Source organism: Ornithorhynchus anatinus, chromosome 3 (genome assembly GCF_004115215.2).
Source record: "Ornithorhynchus anatinus isolate Pmale09 chromosome 3, mOrnAna1.pri.v4, whole genome shotgun sequence".
In the NCBI taxonomy this organism is placed as follows: Eukaryota; Metazoa; Chordata; class Mammalia; order Monotremata; family Ornithorhynchidae; genus Ornithorhynchus; species Ornithorhynchus anatinus.
In genome coordinates this window covers 119,234,069-119,260,647 of record NC_041730.1, presented here as the reverse complement: position 1 = coordinate 119,260,647, position 26,579 = coordinate 119,234,069, and the positions used below count along the sequence as shown (strand labels likewise).

The 26,579-nt window shown below is 49.6% G+C and overlaps 1 protein-coding gene and 1 non-coding gene across 3 annotated transcripts; one reads left to right on the top strand and one right to left on the bottom strand.

Annotated features, from left to right (window-relative positions):
* Window positions 1–26,579, bottom strand: LOC100075375 (dual specificity protein phosphatase 13). Of its 2 annotated transcripts, none has more exons than XM_007660849.3 (4): window positions 26,482–26,579; window positions 9,272–9,457; window positions 8,761–8,981; window positions 1–469 (listed from the first exon to the last, which is right to left on the bottom strand). In XM_007660849.3, the coding sequence occupies exons 2-4, from the start codon at window positions 9,454–9,456 to the stop codon at window positions 267–269; spliced, it is 609 nt and encodes a 202-aa protein (XP_007659039.1). In that variant the 5' UTR covers window position 9,457; window positions 26,482–26,579; the 3' UTR covers window positions 1–266. The 2 variants fall into 2 exon arrangements, with proteins under 2 accessions (XP_007659039.1, XP_007659043.1); XM_007660853.3 differs by lacking the exon at window positions 26,482–26,579 and adding an exon at window positions 19,706–19,775.
* Window positions 10,967–11,098, top strand: LOC114810803. Its single transcript, XR_003758495.1, has one exon. It is a non-coding gene; the product is annotated as a small nucleolar RNA SNORA7 (small nucleolar RNA).

The window sequence follows — 26,579 nt, the reverse complement described above, 5'->3', positions numbered from 1 at the left end:
TAACCCAAGATCCGGAATAATTGTTTTTGCCCAATGATCTCTCTATTGCAAGTTACAGTCTAATGAATAAGTTATATTTATGGTATTTCCACCAGCTAAATCTATCTTTCTCACACCCAAGCAGCGGCAGCAGAAACGGCAGCGGCAACTCTGACGGCGGCTATGTACATCTCAGGGTCCTGCCAATGGTGAGTCCCCGCATCGTCCTTCAGGGTCTAGGCGCTGGACTTGGTTTCCTTCTCGGGGGCCGGCCACCCGGCCCACCGTCACAGTCTCCCGGTGTCCTGCTGTAACCGGCGGTCTAGGACCTGAAGCTGCCGGAGAAAGCCCGAGTTGGGACAGATGCCTCTGTGGGAGCGCACTGCCCGGATGGCGTCCAGCAGAGTCATGTTCTCGCAGATCATGAGGAAGGCCAGGACGAGCGTGGCCGAGCGGCTCACCCCCATCGCGCAGTGCACGAAGACCCGTCCTGCGGACACAAAGGTCACCGTCACAATCCTCAGCTGAGGGGAAGCCGGATGCCCCAGGAGAGGTGAGCCCTGGCTTACAGAATCACCAGTCGGTCAGCACTCCATCAGTAGTATGTACGGAGCACTCGCCCTGTGAGGAGCACTGTACTGACTACCTCGTATCTACCCCAGTGCTTAAAACAGTGCTTGGCACATAATGAGTGCTTAACAAATACTACAATATTATGATGATTATTCTTATTAAGCACTTGGGAGAATACACTCTCCCAGACAGAAACTCTTCACCTTTAGCTTTAAATCACTCTATCACCTTGCCGCCTCTAATGCTAACCCTCTCGCTGTCCCTCAGTCTTGTCGACGCTACTGACCTGTCGACCACTTCCTGACTCTGGCCTGGAATGCCCTCCCGCCTCATATCTGACAGACAATTACTCTCCCCACCTTCAAAGCCTTACTGAAGGCACACCTTCTCCAAGAGGCCTTCCTTGACTAAGCCTTCCTTTCATCTTTTCCCACTCCCTTCTGCATCACCCTGACTTGCTCCCTTTATTCTTCCCCCTACCAGCCCCACAGCACTTTTGTACATATCTGTAATTTATTTTTTATTTATATTAATGTCTGTCTCCCCCCGAGATTGTAAACTCATTATGAGCAGGGAATGTCTGTTTATTTTATACTGTCCTCGCCCAAGTGCTTAGTAAATTGCCCTGCTCATGATAAGCGCTCAGTAAATACAACTGACTGACTATACTAAAGCTAGTACAACTTTGTTGCACTTTCCCAACCACCTGGCAAGGTGCTCTGCCCACAGTAAGTGCTCAATAAATACTGATTGATTGACTGATTGTAGGCATGATCCCTGCACCATCTAACCAGGGAGGAAGACACTAAAATATATTCCAGGCAAGGGGAAACAATGGAGTTCAAAGCCCAGAAAAAGAAGTGGAAGAGACAACACAGGGTCTTTAGACCCCTTGGAGATGATTCCTGTTTGAGCCCTGCAGTGAGGCTCTTGTCCCAAGGTTTTGCTGGGCTGCATGACAGGTATTGTCAGTCCCTCGTTCCCCCTGCTCCCATGCTGTCAGTACCCGCTGCCTCCCCTTTGTAGCCACAGCCTTTTTGCAGGAAGCTAGGTTTCTGTATCCCTGCGGTTTCCTTTCTGAGTTTCATGCACCCTAGTGGAAAGAGCCTAGGCCTGGGAGTCAGAGGACCTGGGTCCTAATCTCAGTTTTGCCACTTGCCTGTTGGGTGACCCTAGGTAGGTCACTTAACTTCTCCATGCCTCAGTTTCCTCAACTGTAAAATGGAGATTCGATATCTGTTCTCTCTCATACCTAGATTGTAAAACCCATGTGAGACCGTTGTTGGGAAGGGATTGTCTCTGTTGCCAAATTGTACTTTCCAAGCACTTAGTACTGTGCTCTGCACATAGTAAACGCTGAATAAATATGATTAAATGAATGAATGATTGAATGTGAGACAGGGACTGTGTCCAACCTGATTACCTGGTATCTACCCAGTACTTTGAGTAGTGCTTGGCCCATAGAAAGCACTTAACAAATCAATAAATATTAATATTAATAAATAATAAGGGATGATAGGGTTATCCCTCTCCTCTTACTTCCCCCACATACCCCAGACCCTGTCACCCCCCCATCATCAGCCATAATCAGAATTGAGTTGTCTCACAATGTGCTAGGCACTGGGGGTATGAAAACTCAGGTTACATTCTCTTTGCTCTCCTCACCTTCCCCTTTGCTCCTGGTAGATACCCGTGGTAGATGGCTTACCCTACAAAGGATCAAGGAATTAATGGAACCAGAGAGAAATATATGTAGTTTCTAATGATCTAAGAGAGCAAGATCCTCTCTTTGGTTTTCCATGGATGGGTCCATTGGAAATTCCTAATGTTGGTCTAGAGAACTCAGGCCCTTTAAGATGCCCTGGGGTTTTCCTCTTCTCTCTCTGGGTGCTCCGTGCTGGTGCCCAATGATGAATACCGGATATCTGGACCTTGTTCAGCACAACTATGAATAGTCATGTATATAAATGGATCTCCAAAGGTCACAGTGTGTGGGCAAGTTTCCCTGGGGGAACGGGTGGAGGGATGGGAGGTCAGGGGAAGAGACTGGTTCAGAAACCATGACCAAGGATCCCAGGGCTGGCTGGATTCTCTGTGCCATGGACGGGGCGAGAGACACACTGGGGACACATTCCTGCCTTCCAAAGCTGTGTGCTTTCCCCTTCCCTGCCCGGCTCCCCATTCATTCATTCATTCATTCATTCAGTCGTATTTATGGAGCACTTACTGTGTGCAAAGCACTGTACTAAGCGCTTGGGAGAGTACGATAAGGTTGGCTCTCACCCACATGAAACCCAGTGAGAAGCAGTGTGGCTTCGTGGATAGAGCCTGGGCCTGGGAGTTGGAAGGATCTGGGTTCTAATCCTGTCTCCAGCACTTGTCAGCTGGGTAACCTTGGGCAAATCACTTAATTTCTTTCTTCCTCAGTTCCCTCATCTGTAAAATGGGGATTAAGACTGTGAGCCCACCTGGGACACAGATTGTGTCCAGTCTGATTAGTTTGTATCTACCCCAGCACTTAGTTCAGTGCCTGGCACATAACAAATGCCTTTAAAGAAAAAAAAGCCCAGAACCGCAGCTTGGGAAAGTACAATGGCTTCAGGACAGTGGCCACTAAGCAGTGGGAAGGCTATCTCTTGGGGTTTTCTCCTCATTTTGCATTTTACCAGGAATCTCCTGCTCTTGAGACAGAATGTGGGCTATTTAAAGTGACAACTAAGTGAGGTGAGGGAGTCTCAGCTGGTTTTACAGGGAGGCAGCTTAGCTATTGCAAATCCCCCAGGAGACAAGTGCTTGCTGATCCCAGCTTGCCCTAGCCATTACCACCATGCCCTCCTCCTCCTCCTCCTCCTCCCACTCCCCCACCGACACACTCAACCCTCCTTGCCATCATGGTCACAGCTTTTAAGCCTCTCTATCTCCAGGGGATTGGGACTCAGTTCTCCGGCAGATGGGCCGTTCCTATCCTGGGAAAATTGATCTCAGCCTCTCACTGCCTGGCAGCCCTGCCGGGTGCTTTACTCACAATGAACTCTCATCCCAGCTCAGGTTCCTCTGATGACTTAATCTTTATTTAAGGAGCCAGAGTGGGGGCCCCACTTCCAACTCTGATGAGGTGACCACACCATCACCTGCTCCCTGGAGATGGGGGAGGGAAGGAACCAGGGGAAGAAATGCTCCTGGAATGTCTCACTGCCTGGGGCGTGGGTAGGGTCTAACTGGTATTTCAAGAGGGAAGGGAACTTGCACTGTGTTCAGCTTCTGGAGTGGAGGGAAGGTACCAGTCTGCCTTGAGCCTGGGATCAGAGACCACCCTGCAGAAGAAATCTCAGAGGGAAAAGGGACAAAGTGACTCAAAATCTCTCCAGAGACTTCCTGTCAGGGAGGCTCCTGACCCTTACTTTGACCCAGGCTTGAGGTTGCACTGAACCGTGGGGAAGAGAGGGTAGGCTCCTGCCACCCAGGTGGCGTAGGGGCTGGGGCTGCCAAACTTCCTACCTAAAAAACAGAATGATTTAGTGGATATGACACAGGACTGGGAGCCGAGAGATGAGCTCTAATCTCAGCTTCGCTGTCTGCCTAGTGTGAGACTTTGGGCAAGTTGTTTAATTTCTCTGTGCCTCAATCTCCTCATCTGTAAATTGGGGACTAAATACCTCATCTCCCTCCCCTTTAGACTGTGAGTCCCAGGTGGGGCAGGTACTCTGCCTGATCTAATTGTCTTGAATCTACCCCTGCATCAGACCAGGGCTTGGCACACACTAAAAATTTAAATACCATTACTATTAATAGTAGGCTTTATTAGTATTTTATTATGATAATAATAAAAACCCCACCTGCTCCTTTCTTTGACCTAGGTAAGGGGAAAATGGGCACAGAGAGAGAATTCCTGGGACCGCACACATCCCTCCAGGGCATCACCTCTTTTAATAATAATTTTTGTTAAGCACTTACTATGTGCCAAACACCGTTCTAAGCACTGGGGTACATAATAATAATAATGTTGGCATTTGTTAAGCGCTTACTACGTGCAGAGCACTGTTCTAAGCACTGGGGTAGACACAGGGGAATCGGGTTGTCCCACGTGGGGCTCACAGTCTTAATCCCCATTTGACAGATGAGGGAACTGAGGCACAGAGAAGTGAAGTGACTCGCCCACAGCCACATAGCTGACAAGTGGCAGAGCCGGGATTCGAACTCATGACCTCTGACTCCAAAGCCCGTGCTTTTTCCACTGAGCCACGCTGCTTCTCATACAAGCAAGGTTATCGACTGTCTTAATCCTCATTTTACAGATGAGGTAACTGAAGCACAGAGAAGTTAAGTGACTTGCTCAAAGTCACCCAGCTGACAAATGCGGGAGCCAGGATTAGAACCCACAACCTCTGACTCCCAAGCCCATGCTCTTTCCACTAAGCCACTCTGCTTCTCTAGCCACGTGAGCCTCCATGGCAGTCTCTAGCAAATTCCCTCCTTTACCTCTATCAGATTGAGAAGCAGCATGGCGTAGTAGATAGAGCATGGGCCTGGGAGTCAGAAGGTCATGGATTCTAACCTTGACTCTGCCACTGTCCGCTGTGTGACCTTGAGCAAGTCACTTTACTTCTCTGGGCCTCAGTTCCCTCATCTGTAAAATGGGGCTTGAGACTGTGAGCCCCAAGTGGGATAGGAACTGCGTCCAACGTAATCTGCTTGTATCCACCGCAGTGCTTAGTACAGTGCCTGGCATATAGTTAAATATTTAACAAATACCATTAAAAGAAAAGAAAAGATTCCTCTTTGGTGCCAAGAGACATTGCCCAAATAAAGTCCTGGATTTCCTCCCATCTTTCCCGAGCAGCCATCTCGCCTTGACACCACTGGCCTCAGGTGGGTTCCTGAGACAGGGACAGGGAGATGAGCTAGAAATTTCCAACTGAGGTGCCCTCTGTCACTCTGTCAGATGGGGCTAGGCTATATCTGGCCTAGGGCCACCTGAGCTGCGATGTCTAATTCAGGAGGGCAAGTTTCAAGGCAGGTGGAACTAATTTCCTGAGCAGTATCTGTGGTGGCCCAGTGGAAAGAGCATGGGCTTGGAGATCAGATCTGGGTTCTAATCCCAGCTTTGGAACTTGCCTGCTGTGTGACTTTGGGTAAGTCACTTAACTTCTCTGTGCCTCAGTTTCCTCATCTGTAAAATGGGGATTAAATACCTGACTCTCTCTCCCTTTGAACCCGAAGTGGAACTGGGATTGTGTCTGATCTGCATATGCTGTATCTACCCTACTGCTTAATTCAGTGCTTGACATACAGAGAGTTCTTAACAAATACCATAATTACCAGGCATGCGGAGAAAGTGGAGTTTTTACCAAGATTCCTGTTTCTCCTTGGAAAGCCCATGGAAGATCAATCAATCAATCAGTGGTATTTATTGAGTACTTACAGTGTGAAGACCACTGTATTTCTTGAGTGCTTGGGAAAGTACAATCTAACAGAGTTGGTAGAAAAGTTCCCTGCCCGCAAGGAGCTGACAGTCTAGAGGAATTCCAGCACATTAATTGCTATTAATTTAATTCATTTATTTTCTGCCCACATAAGACCTGGGTGGGTCACTAACACTCCTAGAGAACGAGTCCTGGCATAGCAAAACTGAGGAGTTTTCCACTTTACAGATGGAGAAACTGGGGCACCCTGGTCAGCATGTGCAATTCATTACCTATGGAAATCGCCCAAGTGAAAAATATCAGCAGGGCTAATAGTGGTTTGGATGAATTCTTAGAAGAGTGGTCCATATCAGGCAACTAGATGAAAAGTTAAGGAGGGCAAGGTTAAGGATTTAGATGTGTATTTATAGCTATTAGGGTGGGTGTCAAGGGTGGTGACCTTTCCCCCATCCATTCTTTTGTCCTGTCAGAGTCAGAGGAACGAGCTGATGGCCCACTGGGATGGCAGTGGTTGTGCTCTCTGGTTCTCTAGGGGGTGAAGTTAGCACTCTGACCCCCAGGCCTCCCATTGTGTGGATGCTGCTCTAACTGTGACGCCAGGGTTTAGGCACCACCATCCCAGCACCTCTGGAGGCGATAGCAACGTGTTCCCCAGCCAAGTAAACATGCCATAACCCTCACTTGGTGGGTTGTGAAGAGGTGGGAAAGCCTGGTAACAGGGATCCGGGAAGGAGAGTGCCCAGAGGCCTTGGGTGGAAGAGATGGAGGAGGTGGGAGGGAAACAGAGATGGGATTGAGTCGCCTCTTGGGCTCTGCTTCGGGCTGTGGGGCGCACAGTGAGTGTGAGTGTGGGACACAGAGGGGATAATGTGGGAGAGAAGCACCCTCTGGTCTGAGCCGGATCTGACACGGTGGGTTTGCCCCAGGGGAGACAGCTGGGCCCGTTGGCTCCACCTCTCACAGTTGCCCTCCGCTTAACACAGAGACCTGAGTGAAAGCTGGACAGGGAAGAGGGTGGAAGAGTCCCCCCTCTTCCCCCCAACGCCTGCTCCAGCCAGTTATATTGAAGTGGATGATTCTATCGTTGCAATTTAAACAAATATACACACACATATACACACACATATTAATGTGTGTTGCCTGGGGCTTGAGCCCTCCTCCCTTGCTAGGATTCCAGGGATTTCCCCAGGAACAGATCCTCTAAATCAGAATTTTACCACTAGAATCCTGCTCCCCACACGGGCCAAACCCTCAGCCTGCTGCTCTCAGCTCTGTTTCCACCGCTGCCCTGGGGCAGTGGAAATTCAAAGCCATTTAGCTTTGAGGTAAGGAGTCTGGAAGACTCAGGCTCAGTTCCCAGGAACCAGAGATTGCACTGGATTAGAGGTTTGGAAAGGGAATCTATTCATAGCGGGTGCTTAAATAATTGTGGTATTCATTAAGCGTTTACTCTGTGCAAAGCACTGTACTATGCACTGGGGTAGATATAAGATGATCAGGTCCCGCATGGGGCTCACCGTCTAAGAAAGAAGAAGAACAGGTATTGAATCTGCATTTTGTAGATGAGGGGGGCGCCGAGAAGTTGTGACTTACCCAAGGTTATCCTGGAGACAAGTAGCAAAGCCTGGATTAGAACTCAAAGGACTGCTGGCGCTAAGTATTCATTCATTCAGTAGTATTTATTGAGCGCTTACTATGTGCAGAGCACTGGACTAAGCACTTGGAATGTAAATACTGCTGAAGGAATGAAGGTGCAGTTCGCTCTGCACATAGTAAGGGCTCAGTAAATACGATTAAATAAATACTGTTGAATTTGGCAACAGAGATGAACCCTGCCCAGCGACAGGCTCACAGTCTGGATGGTGGGAAGAGTGTGCCTTCAGGCCTATTTATTGAGCCCTTACGGGGTGCAAAGCACTGCCCTAAGCGCTGGGAGAGGACAGTGCAGCAGTAAAAGGGCCCATTCCCAGCCAGCCCTACTGAAAGCTCACCTCCTCCAGGAGGCCTTCCTAGACTTAGCCTCCCTTTCCCTCTGCTCCTCCTCCCCTCAGCACTGTGCATGTTTGTATATATTATTTATTATCCTATTTATTTTGTTAATGACGTGCATATCTCTATGATTCTATTTATCTTGATGATCTTGTTTTGTTCTGTTTTGCTTTGCTGTCTCCCTCGTTTAGACTGTGAGCCCGTCACTGGGGAGGGATTGTCTCTGTCTGTTGCCCAGTTGTCCATTCCAAGCGCTTAGTACAGTGCTCTGCACATAATAAGCGCTCAATAAATGCTAATGAATGAATGAATGAACTCAGGGCCTTCTGACTCCCAGGCCGGTGCTCTTTAGCCATCTGTTCCTGCCTAGTGGCCCATGTCTAAGGACCTCTGAGCTTGGCCAGACAACCTCGTGGCTCAGTGGAAAGAGCCCGGGCTTTGGAGTCAGAGGTCATGAGTTCGAATCCCAGCTCTGCCACTTGTCAGCTGTGTGACTGTGGGCAAGTCACTTCACTTCTCTGTGCCTCAGTTCCCTCATCTGTAAAATGGGGATGAAGACTGTGAGCCCCACGTGGGACAACCTGATTCCCCTGTGTCTATCCCAGCGCTTAGAACAGTGCTCTGCACATAGTAAGCGCTTAACAAATACCAACAATATAACCTGACAGAGAGGGCTGAACAGGCTGTGAAGGTAGGTCTCCCCTCCTCTTTGCCCCAATTTGTTCTGAATTCCCCCATCTCCCTGCCCTTGACCAATGGGCCCCAGAGAAGGGCATTCCTAGCAGGCGCTGTTTACCTCGCGAGGTGTTCAGTGCAGCGTGGATGTAGCGAGCGGCGGGATGAAAGTAGGGGCTGAGGTCAAAATATGGGCTGTCGTCCGCTTCGATCCCGTAGTAATCCACCGCCATCTCCTGGTAATATCTGGGCCCTGTGTCTACGTGGTACCTGCCCGCCGCCACGTTCAAGATGTGGGTGATGCCCAGCTGAGACAGCTTTCTTTTGTCCCTCGCAGTGTACCTGCCAGGAGAGCCGTGGGTTTGAAAGGTGGATAAGACAAAGAAGGAAAAGTCAGCTAAGTGAGGTCAGTCTAAATTAGTCCCTCTTTTCCCTCCTTCTCTCCACCAGTCTTAACCCATCCCATTGTTCAAGTGAAGCCCAATTAGACAAATCCCTGGTTCCTCAAGGAGTATTTGTCCTTGGGGTGGAAGAGGCTGTTCCTCTAGGGAGGCCCTCCCCCACCCCAACTATCCTCCCCCACGTCTCCCTAGCTTGCCCCCCAGAGAGCCTTGGGCGCGCACGGTCCTTACGCATCTCCCAGGTAGAGGTTGGGCCACACTTCATTGACGTGACCCAGGGAGGATCTGTGTTCCAAAAGGAGGCGCTGCAGGTCAGCCAGGGTAGGGGTCTGGTAGGCATGGAGGCACCGCATGCTGGCTCGGGGGACCCTGTGGATCTTGGGACGCCGGAGATCCTGCCTCTGTAACGAATCCATCCTGGAACAGAAAACCAGCGGTTGTGTCCCCAAGGTGCCCAAAGTTCCCCCTCCAGTTGATCCCTTGTGGCTCAGTGGAAAGAGCCCGGGCTTGGGAGTCAGAGGTCATGGGTTTGAATCCCGGATCTACCACTTGGTAGCTGTGTGACTGTGGGCAAGTCACTTAACTTCTCTGGGCCTCAGTTACCTCAATTGTAAAATGGGGATTAAGACTGTGGGCCTCAGGTGGGACAACCTGATTGCCCTGTATCTACCCCAGCGCTTAGAACAGTGCTCTGCATATAGTAAGCGCTTAACAAATACCAACATTATTATTATTATCCCTAGCCAGAAGATCTGATGGCAAATGTCCCAGTGCTGGCGGGGAATCGTCTCTCTCAGTCAAGACCATGGAGCTTCCAAAGCTAGCAAAGACTTCGCTTCTTGCCCCCCTGAGGCCTTGCCCTCCTCCTGAATGGTTGAGTCATATTCACCATTCCCTACTAGTGAGCTTTCTTCCAATCACCACTGCTGTCTGAGACTACAACTAACCAATCGATCAATGGAATTTATTGAGCACTTAGTGCAGATTCCTGTACTTTTGGAGCTTGGAGAGTATAGTATAAAACAGTTCGTAGACCCAGTCCCTGCCCACAGTGAGCTTACACTCTAGAGGACTAGTTGGGCATCCCCCTCTCCCCGAGAAGGATCTTTGACTACAAACCCAACTGATGAAAGGAAGGAAGGACAGGGGAGATATCATTAGCCTTTGGGCTTTATGCCCTAAACTCATTCTCTTGGGATGAGTTTGCACTCCCGAGACTCCCAGTCGTGGTCACCAATTCCTGCAGATAAGAGTATCCAGGCCACCCCTCCCAGATCCTGAGCATGGCCCATGTGGGAAGTATGAGGATCAATCACTCAATCGATCAATTGTATTTTGATTTTTTTATGGTACCTGCTAAGTGCTTACTATATGCCAGACCCTCTACTAAGCACTGGGGTAGATGCCAGTTTATCAGTTTGGACACAGTCCATGTCCCACATGGGGCTCACAGTCTGAGACCCCATTTTACAGATGGGTAATTAGGGCACAAAGAAGTTAGGTCACAGGGAAACAAGTGGCAGAACCGGGATTAGAACCCAGGTCTTTCTGATTCCCAGGCCCGCGCTCTATCCATTAGACCATACTGCTTCTCTTCACTGAGTGGGAGAGTACAGTAGAGTTAGCAGACATGATCCCTGCCCTCAAGGAACATACAATTTAACCAGGGAGATGAACGCTAAAATAAATGAGGGGAAGAAATGAGAGTATGGAGCGTTGACATCCTTATCTAGTTATCCTGAGTCATTCCGTGTAACTGATCTGGCCCCCAGTCATCCGCGAGGGTCATGGTGGCTACAGCCCCAAGTGTTTGTAGTGTTTAGCAATAAATAGAAAGCAGTTCCTATCATCAATCAATGTTATTTATTGAGCGTTTGCTGCACAGAGCATTTAACTAAGCTCTCTGGAGCTCAATACGATAGAGTTCCCCTCTCAGGATCGCACCTGGAGAGTTTCCAGTACTCTACCGGTTACGGGAGGGAGAGTCAAGCAGAGGCATACCCATTCCATTCCTAACTTGGGCAGTGGCTAGCGAGTGGAAGGCAATCTGCTACAAGTCAAAACTCACCTGTGCTGGGCAGCAGCGGCACGGGAGAGAGTCGAGGGTGGAGACTCAAGGTTACCGTGCGGAAGAAGGCAATTGTAAACTACCTCCTTATTTTTACCAAGAAAACTCTATGGATAAAGTACCAGAACGATTGCAGACAGAGGTGGGGTGTTCTGGGAGAGATGTGTTCATGTAGTCATTAGGGGTCAGAGATGACTTGACAACATAAGACAAGAGGATAGAGTTGGTAGACACGATCCCTGCTGTCGAGGAGCTTACCGTCTACTGGGGGAAACAGATTCTGTAAGGCCCATGTTCGACCTGATTATCCTGTAGTTACAGCACTTAGTACAGTGCTTGGAATATGGTAAGTGCTCAACAAATACCACAGTGATCATTAAAATAAATTTCAGAGAGGGGAGTATTAGGATATTAATCCAGAGTATTGGGAAATGTACGTAAATTCGGAAGGGCTGGGGTGGGTTGAGTAACGGGGTTTAAGCTGTGCAGGCCCAAGAATTTAGGTGAAGCAGAACGTAGGAAAATGACAGATTATTCAGGGAAGTCCTCTTGGAGGAGATGTGATTTAATGAATTTAGTAGTTCCTAAAGGCCCTCCCCTTGCCCACCCTGGGCATCCATCCCAAAACTTCATCTTCCCACCCGCAGACTGATGAAAAGTTCCTGTTGGTCCATTCCCCAAATGTGACATGGATCAGCTTCATCATGATCATGACCATGCATAGTCCTAGGGAAACAGCGTGGCTTAGTAGAAAGAGCATGGGCTTGGGAGTCAGAGGTTGTGGGTTCTAATCCCAGTTCCGCCATTTGTCTGTGGTGTGACCTTGGGCAAGTCACTTAACTTCTCTGTGCCTCAGCTACCTCATCTGTAACATGGGGATTGAGACTGTGAGCCCCACATGGGACAACCTGATTATCTTGTATCTACCCCAGCGCTGAGAACAGTGCTTGGCACATAGTAAGTGCTTAACAAATACCATAACTATTATTATTATTAGGCCTAGTGGACCATTCTCTTGGCCACAGCCCAGGCAGACCAAATGGGCCCTACTCCATTGAGTGGTTGCCATGACAGGAGAGACTTTTCAAAAAGGGAGGGGTGGTCCAGGACTGACACTGGAGATGACCAGCTCCTCCAAAGCAGACTGTGAAGAAAGAAGTGCAAAAAGTCTTTCCTCTCTCCTCTCCTGACCTGACCCCTTCCGAGCCGGGCAGTTACCGCACCACAAACTGGGGTAGGCTGCCTGTCATTTACTGAAATTAGATCACTTGCGTCTCCAAATTGCCAACGCTAGAACAAAGTGGCTCAAAATTAATCTAAATGTGGCTCTAAAATTCTATTACATGGCTGACTAGTCACGGTGATACACTTTCAGCGGGGCAAGAACGAGATGCAAATATTTTATCTGGCCAGAGGAGAGCCGGAGTGGGGTGGAGCTGCTAGTCCATCGCAAGCCAGAGCTCACCAAGGCCCGACGAGGCCATCAGAGCCCGACACCCCACTGCCGCAGCCTACAGGACAGGAGGCTTCCTCCCCTAAGTTTCTGGCTGCCTGGTTTCCCCAGTCCAGGCCCACCAGGAGCACATCTCCAGAAACTCAGAAGCTGAGGATTCCAGTCCACTTGCACCACTGGCACTGTGGGACCTCAGACAAATCAGTCGATGCTCTGGGCCTCTTTTTCTGGAAGGGGAAGTTAAATGGGTTGTTGGAACAACATTGTCACCAGAGGATCCGGTACCAGTGGTGCTGAGTACTGTTTCCGTCCAGAAACAAAGAACTGTGGGATGGGCCCTACCCCCACTTTGGTTGCAAGTTTCTCTGCCGGTTCCCCTTTCTTCCACCCTGGGATCTCCCCTTTAAGAGCAAATGTCCTGAGGGGGAGAGCAGAGGCCTGGAGAAAGGAAGAGAAGAGGGTAGGGACCGAGAAGCGTGTCCTGGAGAGAAGGGCTGGGGTGAAATGGCAGCACTCTTTCCGCGCTTCCAGCTGCCACCAGCCACAAGCAAGAGGAGCCAGGAGCCTGCTAACGTTCCCAGATTGCCGCTAATGAGGACTTTTGATTTCTCTGGCATCCCTGGCTCAGGAGAAGTTGCTTAGTAACCTTTTCTGCTCGGTCCCGAAGCTCCTCCCCTTCTCCCCAGCCTCCCTGCGGGGCCTGGATGTGTCAGGCAGCTGAGCACCCAGGATGCTGGTGGGAGGTAGGAGCCATTTCACTTTAATGGTTTGAACACAGAAGTGTGTGCAAAGTTTCACATTCAGCTGTCTGTCATTCATTCATTTTGTCATTCATTCATTCATTCAATCCTATTTAGTGAGCACTTACTTTGCGCAGCGCATTCATTCATTCAATAGTATTTATTGAGCGCTTACTATGTGGCGCTCTTGGAATGTACAATTCGCTTGGAATGTACAATTCGGCAACAGATAGAGACAATCCCTGCCTGCTGACGAGCACTGTACTAAGCGCTTGGGAGAGTACAATACAACAATAAACAGACACATTCCCTGCCCAAATCGGTTGCCCCGGGGAAGGCCTGCTGGTCTCCCAGCCAATCTGGGCCACCTACCTGCTGGGTTCAGCTGGGATGGAGTCAGTCAGGTCATTCATTCAATCGCATTCAGTGTATTTATTGAGCTCTTACTGTGTGCAAAGCACTGTACTAAGCGCTTAAGTGCTTACCATGTGCCAAGCACTGTTCTAAGTGCTGAGGTAGTTATAAGGTAATTGGGTTGTCCCATGTGGGGCTCACAGTCTTAATCCCCATTTTACAGATGAGGTAACTTCTGTAAAATTGCCCAAAGTCACACAGCTGATAAGTGATGGGGGCAGGATTAGAACCCATAACCTCTGACTCCCAAGCCCATGCTCTTTCCACTACGCCATGCTGCCTCAGGTCCCACTGGAGGTCCCTGTGTGCCAAGCATGTTGTATTGTAATAATAATAATAATGATGGCATTTGTTAAGCTCTTATTATGTGCCAAGCACTGTTCTAAGCACTTGGGTAGACACAAGGTTTTTGAGTTGTCCCACGTGGGGCTCATAGTCTAAATCCCCATTTTACAGATGAAGGAACTGAGGCACAGAGAAGTTAAGTGACTTGCCCAAAGTCACACAGCTGACAAGTGGCAGAGCTGGGATTAGAACCCATGACCTCTGACTCCCAAGCCCGGGCTTTTTCCACTGAGCCATGCTGCTTCTCTTGGAGTCAGAGGTCATGGGTTTGAATCCCGGCTCTGCCACTTGTCAGCTGTGTGACTGTGGGCAAGTCACTTCACTTCTCTGGGCCTCAGTTACCTCATCTGTCAAATGGGGATTAAAAAACTGTGAGCCCCACGTGGGACAACCTGATCACCTTGTATCCCCCAGCGCTTAGAACAGTGCTTTGCACACAGTAAGCGCTTAACAAATACCACAGTTTATTTATTAATTTATTTTACTCTCCCATGGGCTTAGTACAGTGTATTGTACATAGTAACCACTCAATAAATACTACTGATTGATTAAAGCAGGGCAGGGTGAGATCAGGCTAGAGGAACTTGGCAGTTGGAGCCTGGAGAAGAACTTCCCACCGAGTCTCCTGCAGCTGGTGGGACCTTACAGGAGAGTACACCTGGGCCCGGCCAGGAGCCTGGGGCCAAATACAGGATTGGGACGGTGTAGGGAGTGTGATGCCTGAGAGGGTGAACCCATTTCTATCTTCCCACCCCAAACAGCTTCCAGAAAAGCGGCAAGAGGCTCAGGCCTCATTAGTCACTCCAGTCCTAGGGCACACAAGTCAAGAACACTGTCCCTAATGCCAGCCACTCTCCTCTGCTACAGGGACCTTGCTGAAGCCCAAGGAAGGCTGATCTGTAGGCTCCTTACCCCTTCCATCTCCTCCCCACAACCATAGCCGGGGCTGGAAGGGAGGCAGGCAGAAGTGGAGAACTGTAAGTGCCCAAATCCCTCCTTGCCCAGGGGGCCAGGGGGCGGCCTAGAATGACTCCGGGCTGAGTGGCCAAGATGACTGTCTGCCCGGCTTTGAACCCCCGCCATACCCCCTTCAGACCCGAACCCTACTGCCGGCTGTGTCAGAGTGGCGCCGAGGACGTTTAGGCTCGCCGGGCTTGAAAGGTGAGATCCTGGCCGCTCCTTGGGATGTGCAAGTTATCCAGAGAGCCATCTGGGTGTAAGGAAATCTGCCCGGCAGCTGGAGGCTGCCATCTGAAGACCAGTACCAAATTTAGTTCAGGTCTGGAGACGGGGAACTTAGTACCGTGGGCTGCGGGTGGACTATTTTTTTTATGGTATCTGTTAAGTGCTTACTACGTGCCGAGCACTGTACTAGGCATCGGGTATATACAAGCTAACCATTCATTCATTCATTCAATAGTATTTATTGAGCGCTTACTATGTGCACAGCACTGTCCTAAGCGCTTGGAATGTACAAATCGGTAACAGATAGAGACAGTCCCTGCCCTTTGACGGGCTCACGGTCTAATCGGGGGAGACGGACAGACGAGAACAATAGCGATAAATAGAATCAAGGGGATGGCCACATTGGATTCAGTTCATGTCCCTCATGGGGCTCACAGTATTAATCCCCATTTTACAGATGAGGGAACTGAGGCATAGAGAAGTGAAGTGATTTGCCCAGAGGATTCCTTGGCAGGTCTGTGTCAGGGACTCACCCACCCTGCCAGGGCCCTACAGCCTATATGTGCCAAGGTGAAACCTTGAGAATGGGTGGAGGAGGAGGGCATTGGTGGGGACTCACAGGAAGGACAGGCTTGGAGGAGTTTACAGGTCAGAAATCCCAGTGGAGGACACCAGGCCTGCTGAGAAAGCCTTTATTATTATGATTATTATGGCATTTGTTAAGTCCTTACTATGTGCCAAGCACCATACTAAGCACTGGACAAGATACAAGATAATCAGGTCAAAAAAATAAAAGGATTTAGCTCCTTTTGGCTCAGCTTGGATGCTCTCAGGTCTTGCCAAGCTGACAACCTTGACTACCTGAAGCATTATGGCCTAGTCAGAAGAGCACAGGGCTGGATGTCAGAGGGCCTGCACGTCAGAAGACCTGGATACTAATCCTGGCTCTGCCAATTACTTGCTGTGGGACCTTAGGCAAGTGACAACTTCTCTGTGCCTCGGTTCTCCTCTTCTCCCTCCTACTTAGACTGTGAGCCCCATATAGAGAAGCAGAGTGGCTCATTGGAAAGAGCCCAGGCTCGGGAGTCAGAAGGGATGGGTTCGAATCCTGGCTCTGCCACTTGGCAGCTGTGTGACTGTGGGCAAGTCACTTCACTTCTCTGTGCCTCAGTTACCTCACCTGTAAAATGGGGATTAACTGTGAGCCTCACGTGGGACAATCTGATTACCCTGTATCTACCCCAGCGCCTAGAACAGTGCTCTGCACATAGTAAGCGCTTAATAAATACCAACATTATTATGTGGGGCAGGGACTATGTCCAACCTAATTAACTTATATCCACCTCAGTGTTTAGAACAGTGTTGGACACATAGCAAGCGCTTAACAAATACCATTCAAAAAAAAAGCTGGATATCCAAAACAGTGGATGCTTCTTCTCCCCCAGCTTGAAACCCTTGGTACAACAGGACCACCCCCATGTCCCCCGTGGAGTTGGCATCTTTGCTGGGCTTTGCCCCTGGGCCTCCGTATGGGCTCTGGAGAACAAGAAGCCAAAGTGCAGAGCATAAACACGAACCAAACTGTGCCCTCAGAACACAATCCTCTTTGAGCTAGAAGGGGCTTGTTGGAAGTCTCTGACGGCCCCAGTCCCTAAGGCAGCATAGGAGAAAACATGGTCTAATGGAAAGAGCCTGGGAGTCAGAAGACCTGATTTTTAATGCTGGCTCCACCACTTGCCTGTGTGTGGCCTTGGCCTCAGTTTTCTCTTCTGTAAAATCGAGATTAAACACCTACTTAAAGACTGGGAGCCCCATGTGAGACAGGGATTGTGTCTGACCTGATTATCTTGTATCTGCCCCGACAGTATAGAGTACTAAATTCTCAGATTAAGCTCTTAACAAATAATGCTCTTATTAATCTGAGGCCACGGTGCTGGTCCTGGGAGGTCCATAAATCCCATGGCATCTTTGGGATTCACATATCTATGGACTTAGGAGGACGTTGGAGGGTGTTTTGGGGCATATGTTCTGGCGGAGGACTGGTTTGTAGCTAATCTGGCCCTTGGTTGGGAATCCCTAAAGGGCTAGTCCTATTTTGGTCTATCCAGATTTAAAAAATGGCAGAACTGCAGGGAAGGAGATAATGGTGGAGCATAATTATTCAATCAATATTATTTATTGGGCACCTACTATGTGCAGAGCACTGTACCCAGCACTCAGGAAAGTCCTATAGAATTAGTAGACAGATTCCTGCTTTAAAGGAAGTTACCATCTAGTGATGAAGACAGGCACTAAAATAAATTACAGCTGGGAGGAAGTAATAGAGTATAAAGATATGTACACAAGTGCTACAAGAGGTTGGAGATATAGAGAAGAAAGATGAGATGGTCATCTGGGAGGGTCAGTACAATTTCAGAATGTGGTTGTGACATCCCAGTTCTACCCTGTGCATTAAGGAGGAGTGATGGCAAATGTATTCAGTATTGGCTCTACAAGTACTTAGCACCCTGGGGGCCGAAACCACTCCCTGACTGTGATGTGGAGCAGAATTTGGCTGGAAGAGGGGCAGGATCTGACTGGAAGAAGAGCAGAATTTGGCTGGAAGAGGGCAGAATTGGCTGGAAGATGGGCACGATTTGGCTGGAAGAAGAGCAGAATTTGGCTGGCAGAGGGGCAGAGTTAACTAGAAGAGGGCAGAATTGGCTGGAAGATGGGTGGAGTAAGCTGGAAGTTGGGCGGAGTCAGTTGGAAAAGGGTAGAATTGGCTGCACCTCTTTCTCGCTCCTGATTCCACCAGATACAACAAGATGTCTGTCATCAAGAAGAAACTGGAGACATTAGCTTGAGTTTGGTCAGAACAGCCAGAGAGGGGTTCCCCATGTAGCTAGCAAAGGACCCCACGGTGGTCCTTAGCAAGTAAACAGGAGGGAGCCCATGAGAGTGTGGAGCTTTTCAACTCTGCCTACCCCTCTCATTTTCCCATTTGCCAGGGGCTCCCGGAATCATGTCCCCAAGATAATGGGTGCATTGTCAGGGACCCAAGCCAAATGCCTGGAGTGCCCTAGCCCCCTCTGGGGACTACCCCCTTCCCCCTCACAGGATTCTGGGAGCAGGGGCACAACCTGTGCCAGACATGCCCTGGCACCTATAGGCATAGCTATGGGACCTCCAGAAAAGTCCTGAAATCTCTAGAGCCCAGGACCAGAGGGAGCAGAGAAGCCTATCAGCCCCTTCTGATCTTCAAACAACTCTCCCCTCCCCCTTCTGCCCCCCCCCCCCCCCCCCCGTGTGATGTGCCTTGAGGGAATCACAGAGGGAGAAGTGTTAGCAAAAGAGCCTGGAAGTAGTCTCCCAAGGAGAACTATGGAATTTGTTAAGTCCTCACTATATGCCTAGCACTGTGCTATGAACTGGAGTAGACATAATACAATCAGATCACACACGGTCTGGTTCCTGGACCACATGAGGCTTACAGTCTAAGTGGGAGGAGAACAGATGTTGAATCCCCATTTTACAGATGAGGAAACAGATGAGGAAAAGTTAAGTGTTATGCCCAAAGTCACACATGAACAAGTGGCGGAGGCAGGATTAGAACACAGGTCCTCCGGCTCCCAATCCTATGCCTCCCATTCCTGATGGGCATGTTCGAGCTGCTTTTTCCTATGGGGACATAGCATTCTGAAAGGGAGCAGTGGTTGTGGACATTAGGGCCTCCTGAGGGCAGGCAGGATTCGCTTCCCTTGATTCGCTTCCTTTGCCACTTTCTAGAAGGCTGATTGCTTTGTCCCGATGTAGTTCCTGGAGCCTCTTGATGTTCTGCACGGAGGCCTGACTGAACTTAACTCTCAGGATACACACCGGATCAGGCTGCAACATGGACTCATTCCAGCAAGTGAGGGAAGTTTGCATCCTATGGAAGACCTAGCTTTTAAAGGGTCTTGCTTCTAGGGAACAGCTTCTCCTTGGATTTGGTTTTCTGAGGAGGAGAGGGCCATCCTTTCCTTCCGTGTCAGTACTTTCCACCACGTGTCATCCTATTCCTCCGTACAATAGCTCTATGAATAAGGGATGGGTTACTTATTGTCCTGAGTGGGAAACAGACACAAGTCAAGGGACCTGCCCATGGTCACATAATAAGCCAGCAAAGGGTTGGTAGAAACCGACCTCTCCCCAAACACTGGCCTCTATCCACTGACCAATATCCACCCACTGACCTCTATCCACTGACCAATATCCAACCCCTGGCTTCTATCCACTGGCCTCTATCCACCCACTGGCCCCTATCCACTGCCTCTTTAAGGTTCTGGTGTGTCAGGCCGAGCCCCACGGGAGAACAGTTCGGCCTGTCATGGGCCTTCAAAACTTCCACTAATTTCATTCAGAGCAGCTCGGGGTTGGGACCGGACACTCCTGATTTCTCCCAGGATGGTCCCAGCCCAGGGAAGTTTTCTAACACTTACCCCAGTCCGTAACCTCAGGGATGGGGAGGGTAGCAGGTTCAGGCCGGGCTCTGAAGCAGAATGACAGTTTCAGATTCCACCGTAGAACCCAGGCTTTGTGAAGTGTCTATAATTCCAAAGCCAAGCAGTCTAGGGTCAGTGACTCTAGCAGGGAGAAAGGCAGGGAGAGGGGTCTTTGAGGGGCCCCGCTAAAGCCGGGCTGCCCAGGATAGGAAGGATTCGACAAAGAAGTTAAAAAGCCACAAATGTAGAAACGTACAGAAAAATTCAGCCGCCCGTACCCCTCCCAGCCAGGAGCCGGTCTCTGCCGGGGGACGGTGCCCTCTCAGTCCTAGGCCGAGCCGGCCTATCTCCAGGCCTCCATTTCAATGCTTTAGGAGCATGGGTAAGGCCCATCTTGCTCCATTTCTGAGTCAGAAATGCATCTCTGCTGGCTTTGCTTCCTCTGTTTTGAATCCCCTGCAACTTTCCCCACAGATGTAAAGCAGGGTAAGTCCACCCCCTTGTGGACAAGCAGGCCCTTAGAGTAGTTTGGTGCCTTGCAGCTATGTTGAGGTGGCAGGCTGGGAAAACAAGAATCAAACAAGGAATGGAAGGAGAGAGAAGTCCTGGCTAGCAGCTACTTGAGGAAAAATTGGAAGTGAAATCCGTGTTTCAGGTAGCGGGTGAGAAGGGGGAAATGGAGCCTGGGAGCCCCTCTGCCTTCCCTCTAGTTTCCGCTCACTTCCTCAACGTTGCTCTGACTGCCAAGCCGGGCCAAGGAGGAGCAAGGAGGAGGAGGCAGCATCTCCTGGAACCCAGAGTGAGGAGTTCTGTGAGGAAAAAGGTGGAGCTGGCTCCCGCTGAGAGTGAGTGGGGACATTCCTGGTGGGGAGTGTGGATTCTAGAGAAGCAGTGTGGCCTACTGGATAGAGCACGGGCCTAGGAGACCGAAGGACCTGGGTTCTAATTCCTGCTGTGCCATTTATCTGCTTTGGACAAGTCACTTAACTTCTCTGTGCCTCATCTGTAAAATGGGGATTATGAATATGAGCCCCATGTGGGACATGGACCGATTTGCTTGGTTCTACCCCGACGCTTAACACAGTGCCTGGAACGTAGTAAGTGCTTAACAAAAACCATTAAAAAAAATCTCAGAAAAAAGAGAAAAGAATGAGGATGGGAGAGACTTTTCTTTCATGGGCATTTCTTAGGTCCTTGCTTTCAAGCTAAATAAAACTACCCAGCTAATCTCAGGCTTTTTGGAGAGGTGTGATCTCAGCAAAGGCTAAGAGTCAGAACAATCAGTTTGCACACAGTAGATACTCAATAAAACATTTCGATTGATTGATTGAAGTCCCAACTCTGACACAGATGCACTCTGAGGCTTTGGACAAGTAATAATAACTGTGGTAAAACTAATGATAATTGTGGGGTTTGTTAAGTGCTTACTATGTGCCAGGAACTATGCTAAGTACTGAGGTAGATACAAACTAATCAGATTGGACACTGTCCATGTCCCACATGGGGCTCACACTCTTAATCACCATTTACCCATTAGGTTACTGAGGCACAGAAAAGTGAAGTGACTTGCCCAAAGTCACACGAGCAGACGAGTGGTGGAGCCAGGATTAGAACCTAGGTTCTTCTGACTCCCAGGGTCATGCTCTATCAACTAGGCCATGTTGCTTCTCTCTATTCTGTGCCAAGCACTGTGCTAAGTGCTGGTATTGCTAACAACATAATAATTGTGGTATGTGTAAAGTTCTTACTATGTGCCAGGCACTGTTCTAAGCATTGGGCTGGATACAAGCAAATCCAGTTGGACACAGCCCCTGTCCCATTTGGGCTCACAGTCTTAATGCCCCCCATGTTACAGATGAGGTAACTGAAGCACAGAGAAGTGAAGTGACTTGCCCCATGTTCAAGCAGCAGACAAGTGGTGGAGCCGGGATTAGAACCTAGTTCCGTCTGACTCCCAGGCCTATGCTCTATCCACCAGGTCACGCTGCTTGTCATTAATAATCAGATCAGACACTGTCCCTGTCCCACATGGGGCTCACAGTCTTACAAGGGAAAACAGGGACTGAATCACCCATTTTACAGATGAGGTAATTGAGACCCAAAGAGGTTAAGTGATTTGCCCAAGATGATACAGCAAGCAAGTGGTGGAGCTGGGAGTAGAACCCAAGTCCTTTAACTCCCAGGCCCACGCTTTTGCCACTGGGCCCCATCACATTAATCTGCTATGTTTCAATGCCGCTGGCCTTCAGTTCATCTTCCCAGGAGGAGATAGTAGATGAGAGAAAACAGTAAAAGCAAAGCATCTTATCAACATGTTCATCCCTGTTCTCCTCCGGGCCACACTCTGGTCCCAGCCTCATCCTGAAACTCCCCAGCTGCCCCTCTCCTCTCCGTCTCTCTTGTTCCTCTCGTCGAAGAACCCCCAGCAGTGGAACAACATCCTCCTTCCTTTCCAATGGGCTGCTTGCCCTAGTGCTTCCTTTCTTCCTCTTTCTTCCTTTCTTCCGTGCTTGACCTTCTGAACTTGAGAGCAGTTTGGAAAGAATGAGGCCATCAACCACAAGCCAGCAGCTCCACACAACAGGTGGGGGTCTGGGTAGGGGTTAAAGGGTCAGTGGGGTGTTGGGCTGAGAGGCAGGGCCGTGGCCATTGGGCAGGAAACTCCAAAACACCCTGACTTCTGTTCAAGGGAAAACTTCCATGATGCCAGGCCACCAGGCAGATTTTATAAAGGTGGAGACTTCTGGGGGTTAGTAACATCATATCAGTCATTACCGGAGGGGAAGAGTTAAGAGTATCCTAGGGAGAGATCTAGATTAGTGATCCACTGCCAACGGTAACTTTGCCCTTGAAAAGTATTTGTTGTCCTGCGGGTCCCCAATGCCCTCCGAGGCAACCCAACCTTGCTTCTTTGGTGCTCTTTCCAACCTGGATGAGGGAGCTGAGTTCTCCCCTCCCTGGTTTCCACCCCACAAGGATCCCTGTCACCAAAGCACAGGGGAGATGCAGGAACTCAGCCCCCAGGAAAGGGACTCAGTGACCAAGGCCTGAGCCTACCTTCAGCAGCTGAAACAAAGAAATGGAGCCACGGGGAAAGAAGCAGCATGGCCTAATGGAAAGAGCATGGGCCTGGGAGTAAGAAGAGCTGGGTTCTAATCCTGGCTCTACCATTTAGTCTGCTTTGTGACCTTGGGCAACTCATTTCACTTCTTTGACCCTCAGTTTCCTCATCTGTAAAATGAGGATTAAGACTGTGAGCCCCCTGTGGAATGGGGACTGTGTCTAACCTGATTATCTTGTCTCTATCCTAGTGTTTAGTACAGTGCCTGGCTCATAGTAAGCGCTTAACAAGTACCACAATTATTTTCATTATTATTATCATTAGAAGAGGTAGCAGCCCCTCTTACCTGCAGAAGAAATGGAGACACAAAGTCCCTTTCCCATATCCAACCAGATTAACTGTGCTAAGTGCTGGTATTGCTAATGACGTAATAATGTTGGTATTTGTTAAGCACTTACTACGTGCAGAGCACTGTTCTAAGCGCTGGGGTAGAGATACAGAGGAATGAGGTTGTCCCACGTGAGGCTCACAGTCTTCATCCCCATTTTACAGATGAGGCAACTGAGGCCCAGAGAAGTGAAGTGACTTGTCCACAGTCACACAGCCGACAAGTGGCAGAGCCGGGATTCAAACCCATGACCTCTGACTCCCAAGCCTGGGCTCTTTCCACTGAGCCACGCTGCTTCTCTAATACGGACTCAGATAATAGTGCAGCCATATTCCAGCAACTCCCTCCCCAGCTCCTCTCACTACAACCTCCCTCTAGCATGAAGAAATCACCCATTTCACCTTTACGCAGTCCTCAGCATGGATCCCATCAAATCATTCCAGGGTTCCTGCCCACTCCGAGCTGCATCTGACCGCTCTCCTGACTTGCCCTCCGCCTTCCTCCTCCTCCTCCTCACCACCATGGTAACCGGTCCAGCATCCCCTCTGATTCTTGATTTTTCTTCATTCCCCACCCTTTTCTAGTCTTACGGGGTTTACCATTGGTTTATTCCTTGCAAAGAGATTTAATCTCCCAGCTCTCAACAATTGTGCATGTTTTTCTGAACTGTTGCTAAAATCCTGTATATCATTTCCACACACACACACACAGACAGTCTGACACTCGACCCAGGGACATCCATGACTGCAAATCTCTATCAGAGCAGCAGCTTGTCCTCCACCTGTTGAGAGGGAGATCAAAATAACAGATGCGTGTAATAATTACTCATACCTCAAAGGCAGCAGGCAGGGTCCTGCCAGGTCTGCTCCCTGCCTTGCTGGCAAACAGCATGAGAATGGAATAACAAAATAGGAGAAGCCAGCAAGCATACTTATATATATATACACACACACACATACGCCACCCCCCACCCCTCCGCACCCCAGACTTCTGAACTCATAGGGGAGGGAGCAGAAGTATAAAGCTAGCCCCCAGGGAGTGAGAGGAGCCTGCAGGAATAGAGGAGACTTGCTCTAGCCACCTGCTTCTCTCAGACCCAAACTCAGGTTTTGAAAGTTTTTAAAAAACAACTGTGTGGCACATGGCACAAGGGGCTGGAGCTGTGGAGAGGGATAATGGGCAGGCCAGGGAGATGAAGCTAACCAGCTTGGTTTCCTTGTCCTGGATCATGCAAGAAGTGTTGGTATGTTCTGGCTGGGAGGGGCAACTTGAGATATAATAATAATAATAATAATAATAATTGTGGTATTCATTAAGGGCTTACTATGTGCTGGACTCTGTACTAAGCGCTGGAATGGTTACAAGTAAATTGGATTGGACATGGTCCCTGTCCCAAGTGGAGCTCACAGTCTTAATCTCTACTTTGCAGATGAGGAAACTGAGGTACAGAGAAGTGAAGTGACTTGCCCATGGTCACGCAGCAGATGAGTGGTGGATCAGGATTAGAACCTAGGTCCTGCTGACTCTAAGACCCATGCTCTATCCACTAGGCCACCCTGATGCCTTTAGGACTTTAGCTCAGAGAGGCAAGAGGAGAAGGAAAGGGAATTTGGAGAAGGCACAAGAAGCTCTTAGGAAACAGGTCTGAAATCAGGATCCCTGAGTTCCTAGAGCCAAAGATGGGAGGTGGGGACACAGTGGGTGGGGAGGCTCCCATTCTGAGAGCAGGATCTGCTAGCTTGGCAAGTCTCCCATCTGCTGTAGCTCCCTAGCCTGTCACTCCTGCTCCCTGACACCGGATGATGCTTGGGTGCTTCCATCCCTTTATGCCATTCTGAACCCCACGAGTGAAATCCGACTGGGGTGCCGGAGTTCTTGTCCCTCAGACCGTGGGCTCCACGGGGGCCTACCTGCAATCTTCTGAGACTGCAGGCCCTCATTACTTATGAAAGGATGACTAGACTCTCATTTCGTTAATGGTATCTCTTAAGCGCTTACTATGAGTCAGACAATGTACTAAGTGCTGGGGTAGGTACAAGACAGGTTGGACACAGTCCTTGTCCCACATGGGAGTCAAAGTCATTCATTCGTTCATTCAATCATATTTATCGAGCGCTTACTATGTGCAGAGCATCGTGCTAAGTGCTTGGAAAGTACAATTCAGCAGTCTTGATCCCTATTTTAAAGACAAGTTAACCGAGGCACAGAGAAGTGAATGACTTGCCTAAAGTGACAGAGCAGACAAGTAGCAGAGCTGGGATTAGAACCCAGGTCCTTCTGACTCCTAGGTCCTTGCTCTGTCCATTAGGCCATACTGCTTTTCATTCATTCAAATGTATTTATTAAGCGCTTACTATGTGCAAAGCACTGTACTAAGCACTTGGGAAATAACAATACAACAATAAACAGTGACAATCCCTGCCCACAATGAGCAGGGGGAAGGGGGAGACAGACATCAATATAAATAAATAAAATTACAGATATAGACATAAGTGCTGTGGGGCTGGGACGGGGGGAAGAGGAAAGGGAGCAAGTTAGGGCAATGCAGAAGGGAGTGGGAGATAAGGAAAAGTGGAGCTTAGTCTGGGAAGGCCTCTCGGAGGAGATGAAGGCCTCTTCACTCATGTTCTGGGCTTAGAGCATTCACAGTAGTGGTGGCCCCTCCCCACGTCCTGCTTCTCGCAGGAGCAACTGTGGGTTTAAAGACTTTCCTCCCCTTCTCCATTCTCATGTTGGTCAGGACGTGAAGAAAGAAGGAGCCCAAAACTCTGCCCTGGGCCCACCGGAAGGTTACTGAACTCATAGTAACCAATCAGTCAATCAATCAAATATGTTTATTGAGCTCTTACTGTGTGCAGAGCTCTTGGGAGAGTACAATATAACAGTAAGTAGCCACAATCCCTGCCCACAGTGAGCTTCCATGTGCTTGCTGGGAGCAAGACTCAGGTTAAGGCCCTTGGGGACTTTCTGAGAATCTGAAGTCCCACCCCCTAAAGGGCTCAGTTTTCCGAAAGCATCCGGAATTCTCCTCTGGGGGCAGGCCGCGCCACTGAGGGTAGGGCTGTGTAACCTTTGTCCTTTCAGACCTGTCGAGGTTGTAGAGCTCCTGACCTCCTCTGCTGCTACCATTCCTTACACTCTAGATCCGTGGGGATGGAGGTTCCCCCTCTGTCTCTCTCTGGGGCACTCTCCCTCCCTTCCTCTATCGAGCAAACTGAGGGACCGCCCCCCCCCACCCCCCACCCCCCAGCCTGTCTCTCCACCCTACTCTCCCCCCAGCGCACGCTTTGCAGCCCTCCCGTTCACAAGCAGGGAAGAACTCACCCAGAGTGCCCCGTTCCTGACCGCAGAGAGCTGAGCGTAAACGGAATCACTGGCCGTTTTTCCTGATGAGCTAGTTTCGTTGCAGGTTTCCAGCCGGC